The sequence below is a fragment of the Coturnix japonica genome, chromosome 26 (assembly GCF_054131305.1).
Source record: "Coturnix japonica strain WE chromosome 26, WE-NBRP24, whole genome shotgun sequence".
NCBI lineage: Eukaryota > Metazoa > Chordata > Aves > Galliformes > Phasianidae > Coturnix > Coturnix japonica.
In genome coordinates, this window is record NC_140688.1 from 6,248,703 (window position 1) to 6,270,000 (window position 21,298).

At 45.0% G+C, this 21,298-nt stretch overlaps 1 protein-coding gene and 1 long non-coding RNA gene across 7 annotated transcripts; one reads left to right on the forward strand and one right to left on the reverse strand.

The window, feature by feature from the left end:
• Nucleotides 1–11,405: 11,405 nt before the first annotated feature.
• On the reverse strand, nucleotides 11,406–16,259 carry LOC146756791 (uncharacterized). Its single transcript, XR_014937346.1, has 2 exons — nucleotides 15,989–16,259; nucleotides 11,406–11,677 (listed from the first exon to the last, which is right to left on the reverse strand). It is a non-coding gene; the product is annotated as an uncharacterized LOC146756791 (long non-coding RNA).
• Nucleotides 16,260–16,527: 268 nt separating this feature from the next.
• On the forward strand, nucleotides 16,528–20,246 carry LOC146756792 (uncharacterized). Of its 6 annotated transcripts, XM_085524203.1 has the most exons (7): nucleotides 16,528–16,754; nucleotides 16,936–16,978; nucleotides 18,309–18,393; nucleotides 18,487–18,765; nucleotides 19,462–19,544; nucleotides 19,637–19,708; nucleotides 20,052–20,246. In XM_085524203.1, exons 3-7 carry the CDS (start codon nucleotides 18,355–18,357, stop codon nucleotides 20,173–20,175), a joined length of 597 nt encoding a protein of 198 aa, XP_085380329.1. In that variant the 5' UTR covers nucleotides 16,528–16,754; nucleotides 16,936–16,978; nucleotides 18,309–18,354; the 3' UTR covers nucleotides 20,176–20,246. The 6 variants fall into 6 exon arrangements, with proteins under 6 accessions (XP_085380329.1, XP_085380328.1, XP_085380324.1 ...); XM_085524202.1 differs by lacking the exon at nucleotides 16,528–16,754 and having other exon boundaries at nucleotides 16,779–16,978; XM_085524198.1 differs by lacking the exons at nucleotides 16,528–16,754; nucleotides 16,936–16,978 and adding an exon at nucleotides 17,495–18,153.
• Nucleotides 20,247–21,298: the final 1,052 nt, after the last annotated feature.

A 21,298-nucleotide genomic window follows, 5' to 3' on the forward strand; every position in this document is an offset into this window, starting at 1 on the left:
CGCCCCCGCCCTTCGCCCCGCCTACGACGTTCGTCGCTCCGCCCCCCGCTCCGCCTACGACGCTCGCCGCGCCTCCGCCCTCCGCTCCGCCCATGACGTTCTCTGCGCCGCTGCCCTCCGCCCCCCCCACGTCGTGCGCTGCAGCGTCTGTGCAGCCGGAGTGTAACGTGATTAAAGACACGGACGTATCGAAACCAGGGGATCGTTGTGACCCAGGTCCAGTATATCCGGAATGCGAATCGGGCGCATTTCTTCCTGATGATAATTTGAAGGGAGCAGAAACGACGAATTTCCCTACAGCGTACTGTGGTGTCTTAGAGCAGTGCAGAAAAGAAGCAATATTAAGGGGTGATGGTGACACATTGCAAGCCTTTCCTGTGTTGTATCAGCCGAATCAGGTCCCCCGTTGGGAACCCCTGCCTTATGAGGCAGTGAAAGAGCTAAGGAAGTCAGTGAGAACATACGGAGTTCAGTCTACCTTTACATATAATCTTTTGGTTGCAATTGGTGATAGTTATGTTATGACCCCTCATGACTGGAAAAGTGTGTTACGAATGATCCTCTCTCCCATGCAATACACCGTGTTCATGACTGAATACCGGGATCAGGCTGCTGTCCAGGCCTTGAATAATTTGAACAATCTAAATCACATTGGCCTAGAGGAACTCATGGGGGAGGGGGTCCGGGCAACACGTCAGGCACAGGCACAGCTGGACAGGCAATGCCTGGAACAAGTTAAGACTTTGGTGTTGCGTGCTGTCCGTCGGGTTCCTGATATTAATTCACCCGATGCTTCATTTACTTCAATTAGGCAAGAGGCTACTGAGCCTTACATTAAATTTCTTGACCGTTTACAAAATTCATTAGAGAGACAAGTAGAAAATGAAGCTGCCCGAAATGTCTTGCTTAAGCAATTAGCAGTAGAAAACGCAAATGCAGACTGTCGAAAGGTTTTAAAGTCCCTAAGGAATGCAGATCCATCAATTACTGACTTGATTAAAGCCTGTCAAGATGTAGGCACAGAAAGTCATAAAATGGCCCTGCTAGCAGATTCATTGGCCACCCAACTTGATGCAGGGACAGCTCAAAAAGTAAAGTGTTACAATTGTGGAGAACCAGGTCATGTCCAACGGGACTGTAAAAAGCCCAAGCGAGTAAATAAAAATGCTTCTGCTGTTCCAACTCGACCCTGTCCACGGTGCAGGAAGGGGCTACACTTGGCTAGAGACTGCCGATCCAAACTTCCTGTTGCTGCACAGCCCTGCGATCTGCCGGGAAACGGCAAGAGGAGCGCGAGACCGCGCGCTATGACAGCAAATACGGTCCCGACTCAGCCAGACGCTGTCTGGCCAGCTCACTCAGACCAGCCACCATTGGCAGCGCAGGAGTGGATTTGTCCACTGCCCAGTCAGTGACGCTGACTGATAGCACCGTGACTCTCATTCCAACAGGGGTAATGGGTCCCCTTGGGGACGGGCGTAGCGCCCTCTTGTTAGGACGTTCTTCTGTTACAAGGATGGGACTTTTTGTTTTACCTGGAGTTATAGATGCTGACCATACCGGGGAAATTAAGATAATGGCATGGACACCCTCACCACCCTGTTTTATTCCAAAAGGCCAAAAAATAGCACAATTAGTCCCTTTTCATTCTATGACCAAACCTGGTATTAGAGATCGAACCGGTGGATTTGGGAGCACAGATAAACCTGTTGTGCTATGGACCACACAACTGTCAAAAGACAAACAATTATTACCATGCTTAGTAAATGGCAGGCAGTTATTAGGACTAGTGGATACTGGAGCTGATGTTACCATCATTAAGTCCAGTGATTGGCCCTCTGAGTGGCCACTAAGAGACCCTAATTCTGCTATTGTGGGGGTTGGGGGCCTACAGCAGCCAAAACAAAGTGCCCGAATTTTATCTTTTGAAGGGCCTGATGGTCGCATTGCTCACGCTGCTCCTTACATTTTACCAATTCCCTGTACTTTGTGGGGTCGTGATCTCTTAAGTCAGTGGGGTATGATTTTGCAGACAAATTTTCAGTAAGGGCCATTGATCGGCAGCAACCTATACCCTTAGCTTGGAAAACAGAACAACCTATTTGGGTAGATCAGTGGCCCTTAAAAAGAGAAAAGTTGCTGCACTTACATGAGTTAGTTCAAGAACAGCTAGCTGCTGGTCACATAGTGCCTACTACCAGCCCTTGGAATACTCCGGTTTTTGTTATCCTCAAGAAGAGTGGAAAATGGAGACTTTTACAGGACTTGCGTGCTGTCAATGCAGTAATTGAGCCTATGGGAGCGTTGCAGCCTGGCCTTCCTTCACCCTCAATGTTACCTTCGGATTGGCCTATAGCAGTCATTGATTTGAAAGACTGTTTTTTTACCATTCAGCTTCATCCAAAAGATGCACCACAATTTGCTTTCTCAGTGCCCTCTATCAACCTACAAAGCCCTGTTCAGCGGTATCATTGGACAGTGTTACCACAAGGAATGCTTAATAGTCCAACGATATGTCAATTGACTGTAGCAAATGCATTACAACCAGTACGAAAGGCTAGACTTCATGTCCTTATTTATCATTACATGGATGATATTTTAATAGCAGCAGAACAAGAAGAGGGTCTAAAGGACGCTTTACTGCTCGTCCGGGAGGCAGTCCAATCTATTGGCTTACAAATAGCAGAAGAAAAAGTGCAACTTAGTTCCCCATGGAAATATTTAGGATGGAAAATTGCATCTCACACTATTCAGCCACAAATCCTCAAAATAGTACCTCACGTACGGACATTAAACGATCTGCAAAAGTTATTAGGAACCGTCAATTGGTTGCGGCCACTTTTGGGAATTACTACTCAAGAGCTGCATCCTTTATTCAAACTACTGAAAGGAGACCCAGATCTAACTTCTAAAAGACAATTAACACCAGAAGCACAACAATGCTTAGACTCTGTAATAACATCAGTGCAAAATCAATATAGCCATCGTGTTTGTTTATCACTTCCAGTACATCTCATAATAATATCCAACTTCTATCAGCCATATAGCTTGTTATGTCAATGGGATACCTCAAGAAAGGATCCTCTCATTATTCTCGAATGGGTATTTTTACCTCATACATTTTCAAAAACTATTACATCACGAGTGGAAATGTTTGCTATGCTAATACAGCGAGGTCGTCATCGTCTACAAATTCTACGAGCTCTTGACCCTGAGTGCATATACGTACCTGCTACTAAAAAAGATTTAGATTGGATGCTTGCGCAGTCACTTCCTTTTCAGACTGCTATGGCAGACTATACCGGACAATTGTCCACTCATCCTCCCAAACATCAGTTACTACATAATTTGGCTGATATCCCCATTGCTACTAATACTTTACTTTCACATGTTCCAATACCTAATGCTGTTACTGTATTTACAGATGGCTCTGGCAAGACACACCAAGCAGTGGTTCTCTGGCGTGCGACTGCTACACAATGGCAGTCAGACGTACATGTTGTTGATGGATCACCTCAAGTTGTAGAACTCGCTGCAGTAGCTCGAGCTTTCCAAATTTTTTCAGACCAAAAGCTTAATATAATAACTGACTCTTTGTATGTTACAGGTATCATTCAGCGGATTGAAGGATCCTTTCTTAAGGAAGTTAATAATCCGGTTTTGTTTGTACAGCTCAAAAGAGTCTTGCATTATGTTTCTCACCGTACTCTTCCTTATTTTATTATGCACATTCGATCGCATACTACATTGCCTGGTCCTTTAACTGAGGGCAACCGTAAGGCTGATCAAGCCACAGTCGCTTTTGCTACTCCTCAATTATTTGAGCAAGCACGACTCTCCCATCAATTTTTCCATCAGAACAGGAGAGCCTTACAAAAACAATTCCAACTGACAGTAGATCAAGCCCGTAACATTATTTTAACATGCCCAGACTGCCAGGCAATTGCCCCTTTGCCTCAAACTGGGACAAATCCACGTGGAACAGCCCCTCTTCAACTCTGGCAGACAGATGTCACTCACGTTCCTGAATTCGGCCGTCTAAAATACGTACATGTAACGATAGATACTCATTCTTCTTACATATTTGCCACAGCACATACAGGTGAATGCAGTCGTGACGCCCGTAAACACTGGTTATCTGCTTATGCTGCTATGGGAATCCCTCATACAATAAAAACAGATAATGGGCCCGCTTATACTTCTAAGGCCACTCAAACTTTCCTTCAAGAATGGGGAGTTAGACATATTACAGGCATCCCTCATTCTCCCACTGGACAAGCTATCATTGAGCGTACTCATCAAACACTGAAATCTGTTCTTAATAAACAAAAAAGGGGGAATACGGGAGACACACCACAAGAAAGATTATGTAAGGCTTTGTTTGTGCTGAATTTTTTGAATCGTGATCATACAAATACAACTCGTGTGGATCGTCATTTTGGGGGCTCCCTAGTGCTCAAGGAACAGCCAATGGTTAACATTCGAAATATGGCCACAGGGCACTGGGAAGGTCCCTTACCATTGATAACCTGGGGTCGAGGATATGCTTGTGTTTCTACAAGGACTGGCCCTACATGGGTTCCGGCAAGATATGTTCGGCCTCATCTCAAGGCAGAAAATAACACCCAGCCTTAATAATGATTGTGATTATACGCCTCTTACTTCATTGATATTGCTTTGTAATTTGTTGTATTGCAAATAATAATTTTAGTAATGGTAAGACATAGTAGGTAACTCTTCCACATTACTGGTATAAATTTAAGAATTAGAATTATTAAGCATTATTTAGATTATTGTGTGTCTTTCCTATTTTGGCAGTAGATAGAATATAAGTTAAATAGGATTTGATGTTACCAATGCTGGAAATTATGGGAATAGCTCTTCTAGTGTATTAGTAATGTTCAGTTATGATTTTATTAGCCTATCAACTAGCCTCTTCTTAGTTTGTAAAAATAAGACCCTGGAAAAGAATCCTGGACAAACGGATGATTCTTAAACATAACAGTTATTAACTCTTTTTCATCTCACTAATTGGGATTTTCAAAATATGACCATGCATCAATTGAAACAAAGGTGCTTGCAAAAAAAGCTAACCTCGGCAATTTATTCTGTTTTGTAAGCAGGTGTTCCACTTGGGCTCTGTACCACGCACTGGCCATGCGGATGCAGTGTACAAATGGAAAATACCATTCAGACCCTGAGTAGGAAAAGAGCAAGAGAGAATCCGTGGTGGATGAGAAAGGGAAAGTGCACCTTGAAGCAGGGGACGCCCTGCTGGCGCTGCCTATCGCATCCACCGCCAACATAATCCTTCTCTCTCCTTTTCTGCAGTTTTCTGCCTCTCCAGGGACAATAAGTAATAATGTGCTAGCTTAGGGAGTATTTGCTTCATGCTGACGGGATGGTTTAAAATGGATAACACGAAATTGAAGTCTTTTCTAACCTATTTCAAATTTACACAGAATTGGATTCTCAGGGGTTCTTTTCCAGGTTGTAGGAACTTAGGCCGCAGGCAAAATGCGTCTGATATTTTAGTGGATTTAACCATATATTTTGTCATTTGCCATATCTCCTTTTTCATTTTCAGAATATTGTCAATCGAGGCCTTGATTGAGTTATAATGATTATGTTATTAATATAATTAGTGTTATTATATTACAGTATGGTAGTAGCTTGTCAATAAACAAAAAAGGGGGAATTGTGGGAATACAAGAAAAGCTGTTCAGAGCAGCAGCTGTGGAGCAAGATAAACAGCATGAGAACCAAGGACACCTCTGCAAGGAGAAGAAGAGTCTCACAGCTCTGATTGGTTATGTGCCTGCATGGACAGTTGAAAAGTGTTTTGTAGAATGCTTTGTTGACATGTAAGATGTTTGGGAAAGTTGTAAGGGCGGATGGGAAAGTTGGAAAATAACAACTTGTGAAGGTATATAAGGGATGTGAGAACTTGTAATAAACGATTTGGATCGTTCACATCTGAGTCCGTGCCGAGTCCCTGCACAAAACCACCTCCCTTCCCACTACAGCACTTATCTGGCAGAACTGGTTGGATTGCTTCTGTTCTCTTAGCTCTTGGGGCTGTTGTTTTGCCACTCATAGAACTGCTTCCCATGAGTTTATGTTGTATTTGCACTGGAGGGGTTGAGAAGCAGCTGAAACTGTCAGCTTCATTCTTGTCCTGCATCCCACTGAATGTGAGCTGTGTATGAACTCAATAAGCAAATACGATTTTTGGTATTGCATTAAGTATATTCCTGTGCTGTGCTCTGGTGGTATGTAACTGTTCAGGCTTTGACATTATTAATGGAAGCATGCCTGACTTCAGCATGTGCAAGGCTTAATCATGAGCATCTAACCCATCTTTTAACAATGAGGCAGAGTTCAAGTAGATTTGCAGGTGATCAGTTGTGCCAGACAAAACTGAATTCCTTCTTTGATAGAACGACCAATTCCTTTTTTCCTCCAGACAAAGAGAAGAGATGTAGTCCCATATGTCATACTTCACTTGTGCTCTTGAGGCTGTGCCAGACAGTAAACAGCTAATTCATGTAAAAGAGATGATCGTTGCGAGAGTTGGTGTTTACTGAAGGAAACAACTGCTTGTGGTTCTTTTTTTTATTTAGGGCAACCACCTCAAAAGCCATAAGCAACAACAAAAATTCCTGCAGGAGTGATTGGAACGAGAAATGTTGGCAATAAGGGGATTTTCCAAGGGCTCAAATTGAGGGCTAGTCTTGCACTGTTTGCAGTAATGACCTTGGCACCAAAAACTCATTGGGATTTTCTTATGAGAATTTGTGGTGTGTTGTCAGTAGGTGACAACTGAGGAAACGCATGTGCAGCAGAACACATGCGTTTGGGACATGGTACAGATACAGAAAAACCAGTGAGACTGGGCATGTCAAGGCCAATAACAACCCTCCTGGGAGACAGTAGAAATCCTTACTGTTGCAGCATGAATAACTGGAGAGAAGTGAACATGAGAGTGGAAGATGTATAGGGAAAGATATTCTGTGGAGAATAAGCTGCAATTAAGGCATTGTACAATGTTCTTCCAGCTGGAATATTACTTGCAGTCCTGGCTACTATATTCAAGAAACATTGATTGAAGCTGCTTGGAATTCAATGAAGGGAATATTATGGGAATAAAGAGCCTGTTATGAAAGGACAGTAGAGAAATTTTTCAGTCTGTGGGTAAGATCTAATGGCTGGATAAAATAAATGTAAATGAATGGAAAAGCTCTTGCCTCTTAAGGTGGGATCCTGGAAGAGCCTCTGTGGTCATTTGTCCAGTGTGTTTTCCCCCAACTCTTTCTGTACAGGGAGTGATATTCTTTAAACCTACCTTTATAAATGAATCACTTGGGTATCTTACATGAGTTATTGCCTTTGTTTATAAACAGTATTGGACAGTATTGATTTATGTAATTGGAAATGAAAAATCATCGTTATGAAGATTTTGTTTGGGACCTGAGCAAGGTCAGTTGAGCTCCCAACACGCTGTGGAAGAAAACTTGTTTTTATTCTTGTGAATTATTTTTTTAATCTCTAATGTTGTTCTGGGAACACTGTTACATCCCTAAAAGGCAGCAGCATATTTAAATTATCCCAGTAATGAATAATAATATACAGTAAGGAATAATAATAGTTTCATTATAAGTGTTAAAATTTTCACTGATAGTTTAAAAAAAGGAAATGCTATTTGTCAGATGTCAAAAACAGGATAATTTACCAAATGCAGAAATTAAGGATTTAGTGAAATTAATTCAGGTGTAAGAATATTGGTGGCCTGTATTTGACTCCTGCATAGTTTGCAAGGTTCTTGCACATAAAACCTAGTTTTGTGGTATTTTTGCTTCTAATTCTACCCTCTTGTTAGCAATTTGTGGGTCAGGCTGGGTCACATCACACTTCATTTCAGTTTTCAGTTTCTTCTTACTTCATCTACTTTTATTTCTCCATCATACAGGTAGTTAGGGCAGTCGATATATGAATCATTGTGGAGATGACTGTTCCTGTAACATTTGAAAGAAAAAATTGTTTTTTGATCAAGCGTTCCCAGTAAAAGATAAATAATTCTATGTGAACCAAAAAACTCTGAGTAACTAGTGAAATAAGTTGACCTTTTTCTTTCCAGTTTTGCAGGTAGGAAGACAAACCTGATGAGCTGAATGAGTTTTCTGTTTAGCTGCTGTGTCTGAAATAAAACTAGTTCATAGACTGCATGCAATTTCAGTTATTCATTGGTGGGGTATTTCTTGTTTTGCTTGTAGTTGCCTTGTGGTCACCGGTGTGAAGAGATTTGCCATTCAGGTGATTGTCCTCTGAACTGCAGCCAGAAGGTTAAACTCAAGTGTCCTTGTAAGCGACTGAAAAAGGTAAGTTTTGAAGTTGCAGTTCTGAGAGTGACACATTTTCTTTGTATGTTCCTAGGCTTGTGTACATGGATTGTCTCTGGTCAAGACTGGAATAAAATCAGTTACTTGAGCAGAGCAGCAACAGCAGCTGAAAGTCTGGGTGGAACAATCAAAATATTCACTAAGGAACATAAAATTCATTGTAGAAAATGTTAGCTCCCAGATTTGCAATACCTTTCTCTTCAAGCACACTTCAATTTTTGTAGTTCCATTAGGAAAATAATCAGATGATCTGGAGTGATTTAAGAAGTCAAAGCACATTTTCCTCATTAGGAACTGAGAAGTTTATGATTACATAGATTGGAACAGTCACAGATGTTTTGAATTCCTAATTGATGGTTGTCTGAGGCCCTTAAAGCAAACAGAGGCATCAGCATCCTTAGCTTTCAGCAGAGATAAAGGACAAATCTTATAGCTATCAAGTATGATGAGGGGAAAACCAGAGGCTGCTGTGACCTCTTGACAAGTGTTAACTTAATGAAAAATTCACTATCTGGCTTGAACAAAGCATGCTTAAATTGTTTTCAAGACCCGGTTAACATCTGAGCTTTCCACACAGATGCAGTTTCCCCAGAGTTCTTAGCTTCTCCAAGAAATGTCTTCAGAAATCTCAGATCTTGCAGGGCGCATGAAAGGATGGTAATGCCCAGAGTACGTGCTTCAAATTGAGCAGTCTCTGCTTATAAATAACTACTTTGTTTATTTGTAAGTTGAAATGTTGACTTCTGCTGAGGATAAATTATTTTGTTGTGACTAAGTGCTCTTACTAATTTCAGTTTATCTTACTCTACTGTGTTCAGTAAAATCAATAATATCATTGGTTGCGTGTATACTTCTGCTTCTTGTTCCTTAAGATATAGGTTTATGTTGTATTAGGCGAAATACGGGGATGTTATCGGGCTGTGACGTGACAGGCCCTTCCCCATATTCTGGAAGAATCTTGCTACGTGTAATACAGTAGGCGTAGACGAAGTGGACAAAGGTTATATAAGGTCATGTGTGCTTCAATAAATCGCCATTTTACCACGCTACCACCTTGGTGTCACTTGGTAATTGGTCTAACTACTGCTTCAGTTGGAGGCGAGAGATCGTAAAGCCATTAACGATCATAAAGCCTTCAGGTTTACAGTTGGACTTGATGATCTTTGAGGTCTTGTTTCTTATGCCAGACTTAATTGAATAAGGAAGATGGGTATTTCCATGATAGCTCTCTTACGTCTAGTTGTTGCTGTCCCTAATTTTCATACTGTTTTTGGAAAACTGAAATGTGTCATCATTTTCTGCTGAGTTCTGACGCTGTATAGCTATTTCAGACCAGTTCAGATTTTATTGTCCCAGAGTTCCGGGATGTCTTCAGTGATTATGTGGATGTCCAACTGAAATGTGGTAGCAAGAAGCAATGAAATTAATGTTTAGGATGCTCACTTTTCACTTCTACAGTGGCCTGAAATGGAACATTCCAGATCTGCTATTCTGAAAGTTTTATGGTCCTTAAATATGATGACGGTTACTTTTTTTCCCCCCCTCAATCTTGTAAATTTGATTTTAATAAGGTGGAAAGGTTGTTATGAGTTAATTATATAATTAATAAAAATTAATTCTTATATGATGACAGCCCACTTATTTAAATAGCCACGAAGTTGTCCTTCTGATTCCTAGTGAAATGGTGTTTCCCTTCAGAAAGAGAAGAAAACACTATCCCCACCTTAAATATCATCTCACTGTTTCCAGGTCAAGCCCCAAATCCATGCTCTCTTTTGTACAGAGAGCTACAGTGTAGAGGGTAAATGATGGTAGAACCAATAAGCCACTGATAATTGGACTGTGTATTAGTTGCAGCTAATCTGACTGCAGAAATATGACTCGTTTCTGTAGTGTGAAAGATGATGTCTTTTAACGTTTGCTTTATGCATCTGCCCTTGCCTGAGATTGTAATTAGGTTATCTTTGATTCCAGAAGGTCCTTATGCATATTTGCTTGGAGCTGCATACTTACAGCAGATAGTGTACTTCTTTCTTAGCTTGGATAGGATAGTGTACCTGTATATTTAGTCTTCTGTGCCTGCAGCCTGTGATCTTGAAGATAAGGAGAAACAGAATTGAGTATTTAATATTTGCAGTTGAATTCTCCTCTACCAGTCTTCTGTCTGTGTATACTACTGGTGAAGCTGGGAGTTGACAGGACACGTATTCCAAGCTGCTCTGTAAATATGCCTCATCTGAACCATCACAATTAATATCAAATGTAGGAGCTCATAATATGAGTGCAAAACAGGAGGATTTTTTCTTCCTTTTCTGGTGTTGAAGTTAACTGTTGCATCATGAGGCTATGCATGTAAACATGCAAGGTCGTATAAACCACTTGAATTTGTAACCCACAACTTGTAGTGGACCATATTCTTAACCATCTAGGCAGGTGGTTTATCTTAGCGTGCTGGAATTGCTCTGAAGAAGTTAGTTTTTGGATTTTGCTGTATGCTATGAAAATTGTTCTGCATATTGTCAGAAAGCATGAAAACCAGAATAGCTTCTGGCTATGTTACTGTGCTTTCCTGACAAAATTCTTCATAGCCTAGTAGTATAGATTATAAGATTATAACTTTCTCTCTGTGCTGGTATTCTGTTTTGGTTTTGTTGGTGGTTTTTTTTGGTTTTTTTTTTTCTGTTGTTGTTGTTTGTTTGTTTGTTTGTTTTGGCCTTCAATGTAAGGGGGAGGAAGGAGAAGGAAGTAGGGGAGATCTTCCCATGACCAGACCTTGCCCTGTAGTTTCAGCCAGTTTAGAGAATTGATACGAAGTTTCAGAAGAGTTACTTATTAGCTACTTTGCATGGTATCTTTTGTAACAGTTCACAAGGTTATATTGCTTTGTCTTAAATAAATAAGTGAAAAAAAAAAGACAAGAAAAATTAAACTGAACCACTTGATTTATTCTTGATTCAGTTTAGCTTATCAGAAAGAAGGAAAATAGAAAAGGATGCTTGAATACAGTTACAGTTTCAAATAATATTTATTTATTAGCTTCATTCTGTAAATATACCGAATAAAATTGTTTTACAATTTTCCCAACAAAATGAACGTTATAATTAAATTTTTATATAGGGAAATGAATTACAAACAATTCAATTTATACTTAACAGGAAGTACAGTGCAGCAAGATACAAGAAGGCCAAGTTTCACTGGAGTGTGATGCGTTATGCAAGGAAATGAAACGGAAGGCGTCTGAGGTGGTGTATCCATTTTAGTTATGTTATCTTCATTGCCTTGAGAAAAGTTGGAAAAAACAGGCAGATTGTTATTTTTTCAAGACAGTAATAGCAAGAAATGCAGTGTAACTCAGCGTACAGTTTAATTGCACATTTAATTTTTGGACTATTGAATCTGGCTTATTACTGAGAATTGCACTACTTGTAGATAGTGTCAACTCACTTGATGAAACACTGTTTTAAGGTAATGCTCTATTACCTCTTTATTTTTAATGTACATTGGAACTGGAGATTTCCTCTTCAGCCAAGAAGTGCTAATCAATGATAATAAAATCATTACTGCTAGTGAGAGCTATAGAAGCACTTCATTTAGGCCTTACTTTTACTTTGAAGGTTAGCAAAGTGTTATCTTGTGTGTTCCTGTCACACAGTATTAGGTGACTGCCACAATTACAGAGAGCTTTCAGCAACTGCATGTGCTTTTCAGCCCATTGTAAACATGGATGCTCTCCAATAATTTTGTTTGAAGTAAAGAAACTGCTGCATGATCTCACCTAAAGAGACAGAATATCCACATTGTTTTTCTAGGCCTTTTATGGAAACATGAGGAAGTGGTGCATGAGCTGGTTAACTTTTATCAACTTAGTAGTATATGTAATATACTGATATATATAATTTAAATATTCAACCCAAAACCTCGTTCTGTAAAAGCTACATCTGTCTGTTTCTGCTCAGAATTTCAGGATTGTCAGGCAAGTTCTAAGACGTACTCTGTAAATCAAATTCTACACCTTTGCAATCAGCTTGAACACCAAGACTCTTGGAATATACTTCTAGAAAAACCAGCAGTAACATATCATCCTAGTGAAGTGTGGAAGTGAGTTTATTGGGCATGGAGTGCATTGAAGGGGGGTGAATTCATAGAAGTCTGCATCAACAAAGGAGCACATTTCAGTGGGGTGCAGCATCAGCTGCAGTTTCACTTCAGCAGATATTTCCTAGTTTTTATCTGTACCATTGAATTCAACTGGGAAAATATTCTAATGCATCAAGCAAATGACTACAGGTTCCTGTGAGCATAGGAAGTTCCGCACAAACGTGTGCAGGAATCTTACACAAATACGACAACAGCAGCGTACAAAAGAAGCTACATTCTGTGTTCACTGGCCGATTTCTCTTTTGGAACTGATGTTCTGCCATTAGATGGCAGTGAAATACCAGGAGGGATAGGGCTGCAGTTTTTGCAAACCAAACTTTCCTATTTCAGGTATTCATGACTAAAAAGACCTTTGTGTGTTTTTCTGATGAGACACTCTGACATTATCTAGGTGAAATGAAATTGTTAGTGATATTTCATATATGGTTTAACAATTTAAAAAAAAAATAATCTGAAAATCCACAAATGTAACTGCTTGCACAGAGCACGCTCTTTGAGCTGCGGTGTTCTTAAGCACGAGCTGGTGTGCCTTCTGCTTACTCTTCAACAGCTCTTAAGTTTGTAGGAACAAATTCCATCTGTGCATACCTTACTTAGTTAATTACCATTTTTACTGTGCAAAATGTGATACATAAATATATATATCTACATATATAGACTGGTTATTGAGATCAAGATGGTTTTTAACTTCAAGTTGTCAATCATATCGTTACATCTTAGGGCATTCTATTACTCTGAGATCTAATTTTACTAAGGTAGTGTTAAGTGGCTGCAGAGTTGGAGGTCCAAGAAACATGTACAAGCAGCAGATACGCATACACTGACCCAGCACACTGGTACTGCCGTCACTGTAGTGATGCCTGACTGAGGGAATTTCAGAGATAGAGCTGGTGTCTTAATGTTTGATGGCTTTGCTGCATCTATATGCCTTTTTGTGTAATGAAAAATACTATTTGGCACTTTCACTGTCTTCAGGATTTTGTGTCCTGTCAATCACCTGCTTTTTACCTGATGAATCAAGTTAAACATCTCTTAGCAGCTTCCCCTGGGAAACCAACTTTAAGGGCAGGGGTATAGAACAGAGCTGGCAGCTCTTTAAGGACACCCTTCTGAAAGCACAGCGGCTCTCCATCCCCCTGCAGAAGAAGTCAAGCAGGGAAGGCAGGCAGCTATCATGGATGTGCAAGGACCTGCAGCTTAAACTTGAGGGAAAAGAGGGAAATGTTCAGAAAGTGGAAGCAGTGTTGTATAGCCTGGGAGGAATACAGAGCTGTTGTCCATGTGTGAAGAGACAGGATTAGGAAAGTCAAGGCACAGATGGAGCTGAACTTGGCAAGGGGAGTGAAAGATAACAAGAAGGGCTTCTGCAGGTACATAGGCTGTTCGGTGGATTAGGAATTGGTTGGCTGGATGCAGCCAAAAGGTTATGATCAACGGTTCTGTGTCTGGGTGGAGGCTGGTCGCAAGTGGTGTCCCTTAGGGGTTGGTCTTGAGACAGGTGCTCTTCAACATCTTCATCAATGACAGACAGTGGCATCGAGTGCACCCTCAGCAAGTTTGCAGATGTCACCAAACTGAGTGGTGCTGTCGATACATTGGAAGGAAGGGAAGCCATCCAGAGGGACCTGGACAGGCTGGAGAAGTGGGCCCATGGAAACCTAATGAGGTTCAATAAGGCCAAGTACAGGGTGCTGCACTCGGGTTGGGGCGATCCCAGATATTTGTACAAACTGGGGGAAGATCTCTTTGAGAGATGACCTGTGGAGAGGGACTTGGGGGTCCTGGTGAACGAGAAGCTGGACATGAGCCAGCAGTGTGTGCTTGCAGCACAGAAGGCCAACTGTGTTCTGGGCTGCATTTAAAAAGGGGCGGCCAGCAAGGAGAGCGAGATGCCCTCTACTTGGCTCTTGTGAGGCCCCATCTGGAGTACTGCATCCAGGCCTGGGGCCACCAGCACAAGAAGGGGGGGGTTAGGATAGATATTAGAAGGAAGTTTTTTACACAGAGGGTGCTGATGTGCTGGAACAGGTTGCCCAGAGAGGTTGTGGTTGTTCCATTCCTGGAGGCATTCAAGGCCAGGCTGGATGTGGCTCTGGGCAGCCTGGTCTGGTGGTTGGTGACCCTGCATACAGCAGTGGGGTTGAAACTCCATGGTTATTGTGGTCCTTTTCAACCCAGGCCATTCTGTGATTCAGGACCCAGTCCATCCCATTGTTCTTTATGTATGTTAGGCGTTGCATTCTTTAGTTATTGTAGGATGAAAATAATGCAGGAACTGTGATTCAGATGCATTGTATGTTTATGTTTTAATATTTTCTGTGCCATTCTTTTTCCTTTAAGTTTCTGGCATTTAATTTGCTGTCTTGAATGCTATGTAACAGTTCTGTAGAGTGATCAGTTGCAGTTCCAGGTTTTATTTTTCATAAAACTTTCTGATGGTGAAGCAAATGTAATTGCATTGACAGTTTCCATTACAACAAGAGCAGTAGAACAATATGAGTATGCATTATCCAATATGTCATTTGGTACAAAAGTGGAGATTTCCTTTTGCTCTAGCAGTCAGGGCATATTTAACTACTTGGAATGAAGTGTGTGAGTGTAAATTACATACATATATAAGGATTTACCCATCAGTGTACAGTGTGCTGAATTGAGGACTGAGTTACTGAAAGCTTAGAGTGACTTTATTAAGGAATTTTTCCCTGGTATTAATGAATATATATATATTTATATTTTCCCCAGGTTTTATATTTGTCATTTGAATTTTCCAGTTAGTCAGAAGTTTAGTTTTATAACATGGTAGCGTCTCTTATGTTCCATGTTTTTCAAACATGAATTGATAGAGGTTTTTCACAGAATGTTTTAGAATCTGAGTAAGCTCACAGCTCACTTGGTGAAGGTTTTGCTCGCTTTTCTGAGAACTGTTCTATAAATTATGGCTCTGTAAGATAATAGTTTTACCTGCTTTTACAACAGTTACTTATCACTTTGTATGTCTGGACAGATAAAAGAGGCAGAAGCCAAAGCTGTTATTGAAGAGGAGAAACGAAGACAACAGGTATCAAACTTAATTCTTCTTCCCCCCCAACCTCGTTGTGTTAATAAATCACTTGACGCACGTGCAGCCCAATCTGTATACTTTGTACAGTGTTTCTCCCAGTTACTGCTTTCAGCTGTTATGTTGTCCTTAGGTATGTGCCATGGGTGATCTACAGTGGTTAAAAGCAAGTATATTTTCTCTTAACAGTTCTCACATCTGTGGGCAAAATGGTAATCATTTGATGTCGCATTAGAATAACTGTATAATGTATACATATATTTAAATACAAAATACTTCTGATTTTTATCCATCATTTTATAATTCCTTAAATTCACAGAATTACTAAGTAGCCTCTGTAAGGTTGAATTACTGAGTGAACCTTCTTACTTACTCCCCTTCGTGAGAGTGAAGAAACCTAAATTGGTCTCTGTCCTTCAAGGTCTGGTGGGAGTGGGGAATTTTTTTGTAATTGCTGGCTCTGGTGAATGTGTGTTGTCAGCACTGTAATCCAAGAAGCTTCTGTGCCAGCTGCGTGGAAATACTATCACTAATCTTGTTTCAGAAATTAACCGTAAGCTTGGTTGCTGGTGACAGCAAACTCAGGTTTATTATCTGGGCGCTGCAGCCTCAATGCACTCCTTCCAACAGGCTTGTATGCCTGTGACAGAGCACAGACCCCCCCGGTTGTACGCCCCCCATCGGACCCCCCCCCCCATTGTATCCCCCCCCCCCATTGAATCCCCCCGCCCTCCATTGGATCCCCCCGTTGTACCCCCCCCCCCTCCCCCACTGAACCCCCCCCATCGGACCCCCACCCCATTATATCCCCCCCATTGGACCCCCCCCGGTCTATCACCCCCCCTATTGGACCCCGCCGTTCGATCCCCCCCCATCGGACCCCCCCGGTCCCGGTCTGTCCCCACTCACCGCTTCCTCCTACGGGGCTGCCAACACCTCCGCACTTTACGGCGACGCTGTCGCAAAAGCGCCGCACCCCGCTGCGCTTTACGGCGCGCCGCGAACTGCAACTCCCAGTGTCCCCCGCGCTGCGCCGCGGTACGTCTCTCCGGGGACTGCAACTCCCAGCGTCCCCCGCGCGGCGCAGGCGCAGAGCGCGCGGTGTGAAAAAGGCGGGAAGGCGTTGGGCGGGAGCTGAGGTGAAGCAAAATGGTGGCGGGGCCGGGAAGGGCCTTGGGGCGGGATGGGCGCCATTGGGCCTCGTTATAGCGGGATAACGGTGTTATTCTGGGACGTGGAGTGAGAGAGACCGGGCGGCCAGGGGGGATTTGAGGGGAAATAGTGAGGAAATAATGCTCAATGGGCGTGTGTTCCCCTCAGGTGAGCGGCGCCATGGGCAAAAGGAGGAGCAGCCAGGTGACAGGTAATGACTTAAAATGGCCTCAAAATGGCCAAAAAATGGGCTTAAAATGGTCTCAAAATGTCCTCCAATGGGCCTCCAAGCGGTCTCAAAATGGCCACCAAATGGCCTCCAAGCAGCCGCAAAATGGCCTCAAAATGGCCACCAAATGCTCACAAAATGGTTTCCAAAGGGCCTCAAAATGGCCACAAAATGGCGTCCAAGCAGCTGCTGTTCCTCTTGCAGGTGTTGACCCCCATGATGGCCCCAATGTCAAAGTCAGGGCAGGACTGAGGGGAGACAACAAGGGGGGGGACGACTATAGTGGGGACAACAATATGGTGGACAGCAAGGGGGGGACATCAATGGAGGGGGCACAAATGGAGGGGACACTAATAGAGGGGACACCAATATGGGGGACAGCAATATGGTGGGCAGCAATATGGTGGACAGCAATATGGAGGACACTAATGGGGGGGACACTAATATGGGGGACAGCAAGGGGGGGACATCAATGGAGGGTATACTAATAGAGGGGACACCAATGAGGGGGGAAACAATGGAGGGGACACCAATATGGCGGACAGCAAGGGGGGGGACATGATTGGATGGGGCACCAATGGGGAGGACAACAATAGAGGGGACACCAAGGGGGGGGACACCAATATGGCAAACGCCAATATGGCGGACACCAATATGGTGGACACCAATGGAGGGGACAAAAATGGAGGGGACAGGGACACCAAGGGGAGGGACAGCAAGGGAGGGGACACCAGTATGGTGGACACCAATATGGCAGACACTAATGGAGTGGATACCAAGGGGGAGGACATCAATAGAGGGGACACCAAGGGGGGGGATACTAATATGGGGGGCACCGAGGAAGAGGAAACCAATGGAGGGGGCAGCAATATGGGGGACACCAATGAGGGGGACATCAATGGAGGGGACATCAAGGAGAGGGACAGAAATGGGGGGGACACCAATAGAGGGGGCAGCAATGAGGGGTATGTAAGTGGAGGGGACACTAATATGGGGGACACCAAGGGGGGAGACAGCAATATGGGGGACAGCAATGGGGGAGACATAAATGGGGGGGACACCAATATGGAGGACATCAGTATGGGGGCCATGATTGGAGGCGACGCTCTGGACAATGGCGGAGGGATGGACTCAGTGCATGGAGATGGAACAGAGAGGTAATGGGGGGAAATGGGAGGGTGGGGGGCAGAGGGGGGGCTGGAGGTGGAAATGGGGGCAGAAATGGGGCTTGGGGGTAGGAATGGGGCCTGGGGCCAGCAATGGGTCCTGGTGCCCCCCAGCTGATGGGGTTTGGGGTCTGTTTGGTTCCCAGCCGCTCTGATAACGGAGGCCCAGCAGCCGCCCCACAGCTCAGCGTGATGGAGGAGCTCAGCCCCACAGCGGCCCCATTGGCACAGGTAGGACAGGGCCTCTGCCCCCCCAGCGTCACCCCACAGCTCCCCATGGCTATGGGGCAGGGAGCACACAGGTTATGGGGGGGGTTGTTCCAGGATGGGATGGATGGCTGCGAGCAGCAGGAGGACCAGAACAGCCCTGAGATGGGGGACATACAGCCCCATAGCACCCCACAGCCCCATAGTGACACCGATGGGGGCACAGAATGCATTGAGGCCACCAAAGAGCCATTGGAGGGGGAGTGGGCAGCCAAAGCGGAGCCCACTTGTGGGGCAGAGCATGAGGAGCGCTATGGGGCTGGCACTGTGGGGCTGCCCCACATCTCAGCACCGGAGCACAGTGGGGTGCCAGGGGGGGACACCGAGCTGCTGCAGGTAATGCCAGAGTACTATGAGAACCCATAGGGAACAGCCCCATAGCGCCCCACTGCACCCCACATTGTCCCACTTCACCCCATAGAGCTCCAGTTCACCCCAGTTTACCCCCCATTCCACTCTAGATTGTCCCAATTTACCCCAGTTCACCCCAAATCACTCCAACTTACCCCAGTTAACCCCAGTTCTCCGCCATTCACCCCCAAATCACCCAAATTCATCCCAGTCCCCCCCTAAGTCACCCTCAGATCCCCCAATCCTCCCCAATTTCCCCCCATTCACCCCAATTCATCCCAGTCCCCCCTCAGGTCACTCTCATGTCCCCCAGTCCCCCTCAATTTGCCCCCATTCACCCCAAATCATCTCAGTTCCCCCCCCAAGTCACTCTCAGATCCCCCCAGTCCCCCCCAGTTCACCCCATTTCATCCCAGTTCCCCCCAGTTCAGCCCTTGGTGCCCCAGTTCACCCCAGTTCCCCCCCATTCACCCCCAAATCATCCCAAGTCACACCAATTCCCCCCCAAGTCACTCTTAGATCCCCCCAATTCACCCCCATTCACCCCAGTCCCCCCCCAAGTCACTCTCATATCCCCCAATCCCCCCCCATTCACCCCCATTCACCCCAGTTCATCCCAGTTCCCCCCAGTTCATCCCCTGTTGCCCCAGTTGCCCCCATTTCACCCCATTTCCCCCCCAGCCACCCACCCCCTCCCAGCCTGCAGCCCCTCTGTGCCCTGTGGACGCCGATGGGGACCCGGCCTCACCCAGCTGCACCCCCAGGTCGGACCCCCCTCCCCCCACCAGAACCCAGAGCTCATTTTGGGCTTAAAAAGCCCCGGATTGGTGCCATTTTCACCCCCTTTGACCCCCAGGAAGGAGGTGGCACCACGTGAGGATGCGTCAGCGGTGCTGGGGGGGCTGATCCTCGAGCTCTCCAACCTCAAGTGAGTGCTGGGGGTGGGGTTAGGTTTAGGGTCCCATTGGCACTTATGGGGTCTCACTGTCCCCTATGGGGTCTCACTGTCCCCTGTGTGGTCTCACTGTCCCCTGTGGGGTCTCACTATCCCCTATGGGCTCTTATTATCCCCTATGGGGTCTCATTGGTCTCTATGGGGTCTCATTGTCCCTGCAGCCGCCGTGTGATGAGCGCCCATCGTGCCCTATAGGGGTCTCACTATCCCCTATGGGGTCTCACTGTCCCTTATGGGGACTCTCATTGCCCCCTATGGGGTCTCATTGGTCTCTATGGGGTCTCATTATCCCCTATGGGTTCCCATTATCCTACAGCCGCCGTGTGATGAGCGCCCATCGTGCCCTGGTGTCGCTGCTGCGGCTGCGTCGTGAGCGGAGCCGGGGGGTGAACAACAGCAGGAGGAGGAGGAGGAAGATGGAGGGGTACGAGCCAGGATGAAGCTGCAGCTGTGAGTGGGGCTTTATTGGGGGAAAAAAGCCCATAATGGTGCAATAAACACACGAGTGTGAGCAGGGCTGGAACAACACAACTACACAATAACACAACAACACAACAGGGAACAGCTGCTGAGCTCTGCTCCTGGTGCAAAGTGGGGGTGTAAAGCTGATGGTGCACAAGTGATGGTGCAAAGTGGTGGTGCACAACTGAAGGTGCAAAGGGATGCTGCAAAGTGATGGTGCACAAGTGATGGTGTACAAATGATGGTACAAAGTAGTGGTGCAAAGTGATGGTGCAAAGGTATGGTGCACAAGTGATGATGCACAACTGAAGGTGTAAAGTGGTGTAAAGTGATGGTGTAAAGATGATGGTGCACGAGCGGTGGTGCAAAGCTGATGGTGTACAAATGATGGTGCACAAGTGATAGTGCACTAATGATGGTGCACAGTTGGTGCCCAGCTGCTGCCTTCTGTCCCACATTGCGCTCAGCACAGCCTGGGGATGACACAGAGTGCGTTATTAGTAATAGTAATTAGTAATTACGGCCTTAATTAACATCATCACCACCACAACTGCCCCGACACACACAGTACAATATGTGGGGGCCAACTCCATAACCCCTATAGCCCATAACCCCTTATAACCCCCATAACCCCACAACCCCAAACCCCAATAACCCCATACCCCTATAACCCCATAGCCAACCCCATAACCCCATAAATAACCCCAGAACCCCCACAACCCCATAAATAACCCCATAACCCACAACCCCATCACCTAATAGCCCCTATAACCCCATACCCCATTACCTGCTATCAGTCACCGCCGTCCCCGTGCTCTCGGTGCATACACAGAGCGATATGACGCCGGGGTGAGCGGGCAGAACCTCCTGGTGTGCGCGTTGTCCCGCGTGGCGCCGCACTGCGGACACACGTAGCGCCGCAGGATGGGGCACAGCACGCGGCCACGCGCGTCCTTCAGAGCGTGGCTGCTCCACACCGCGCGGGACTCCCCGTTACGGCGGCAGAACGGGCAGAACGGGGACGGGAAACGGGGGCGGGCTGATAAGGGGGGGCGGGCCGACAGGGGGCGCTGTGGTGGTGCGATAGTGGGTCGTGATAGT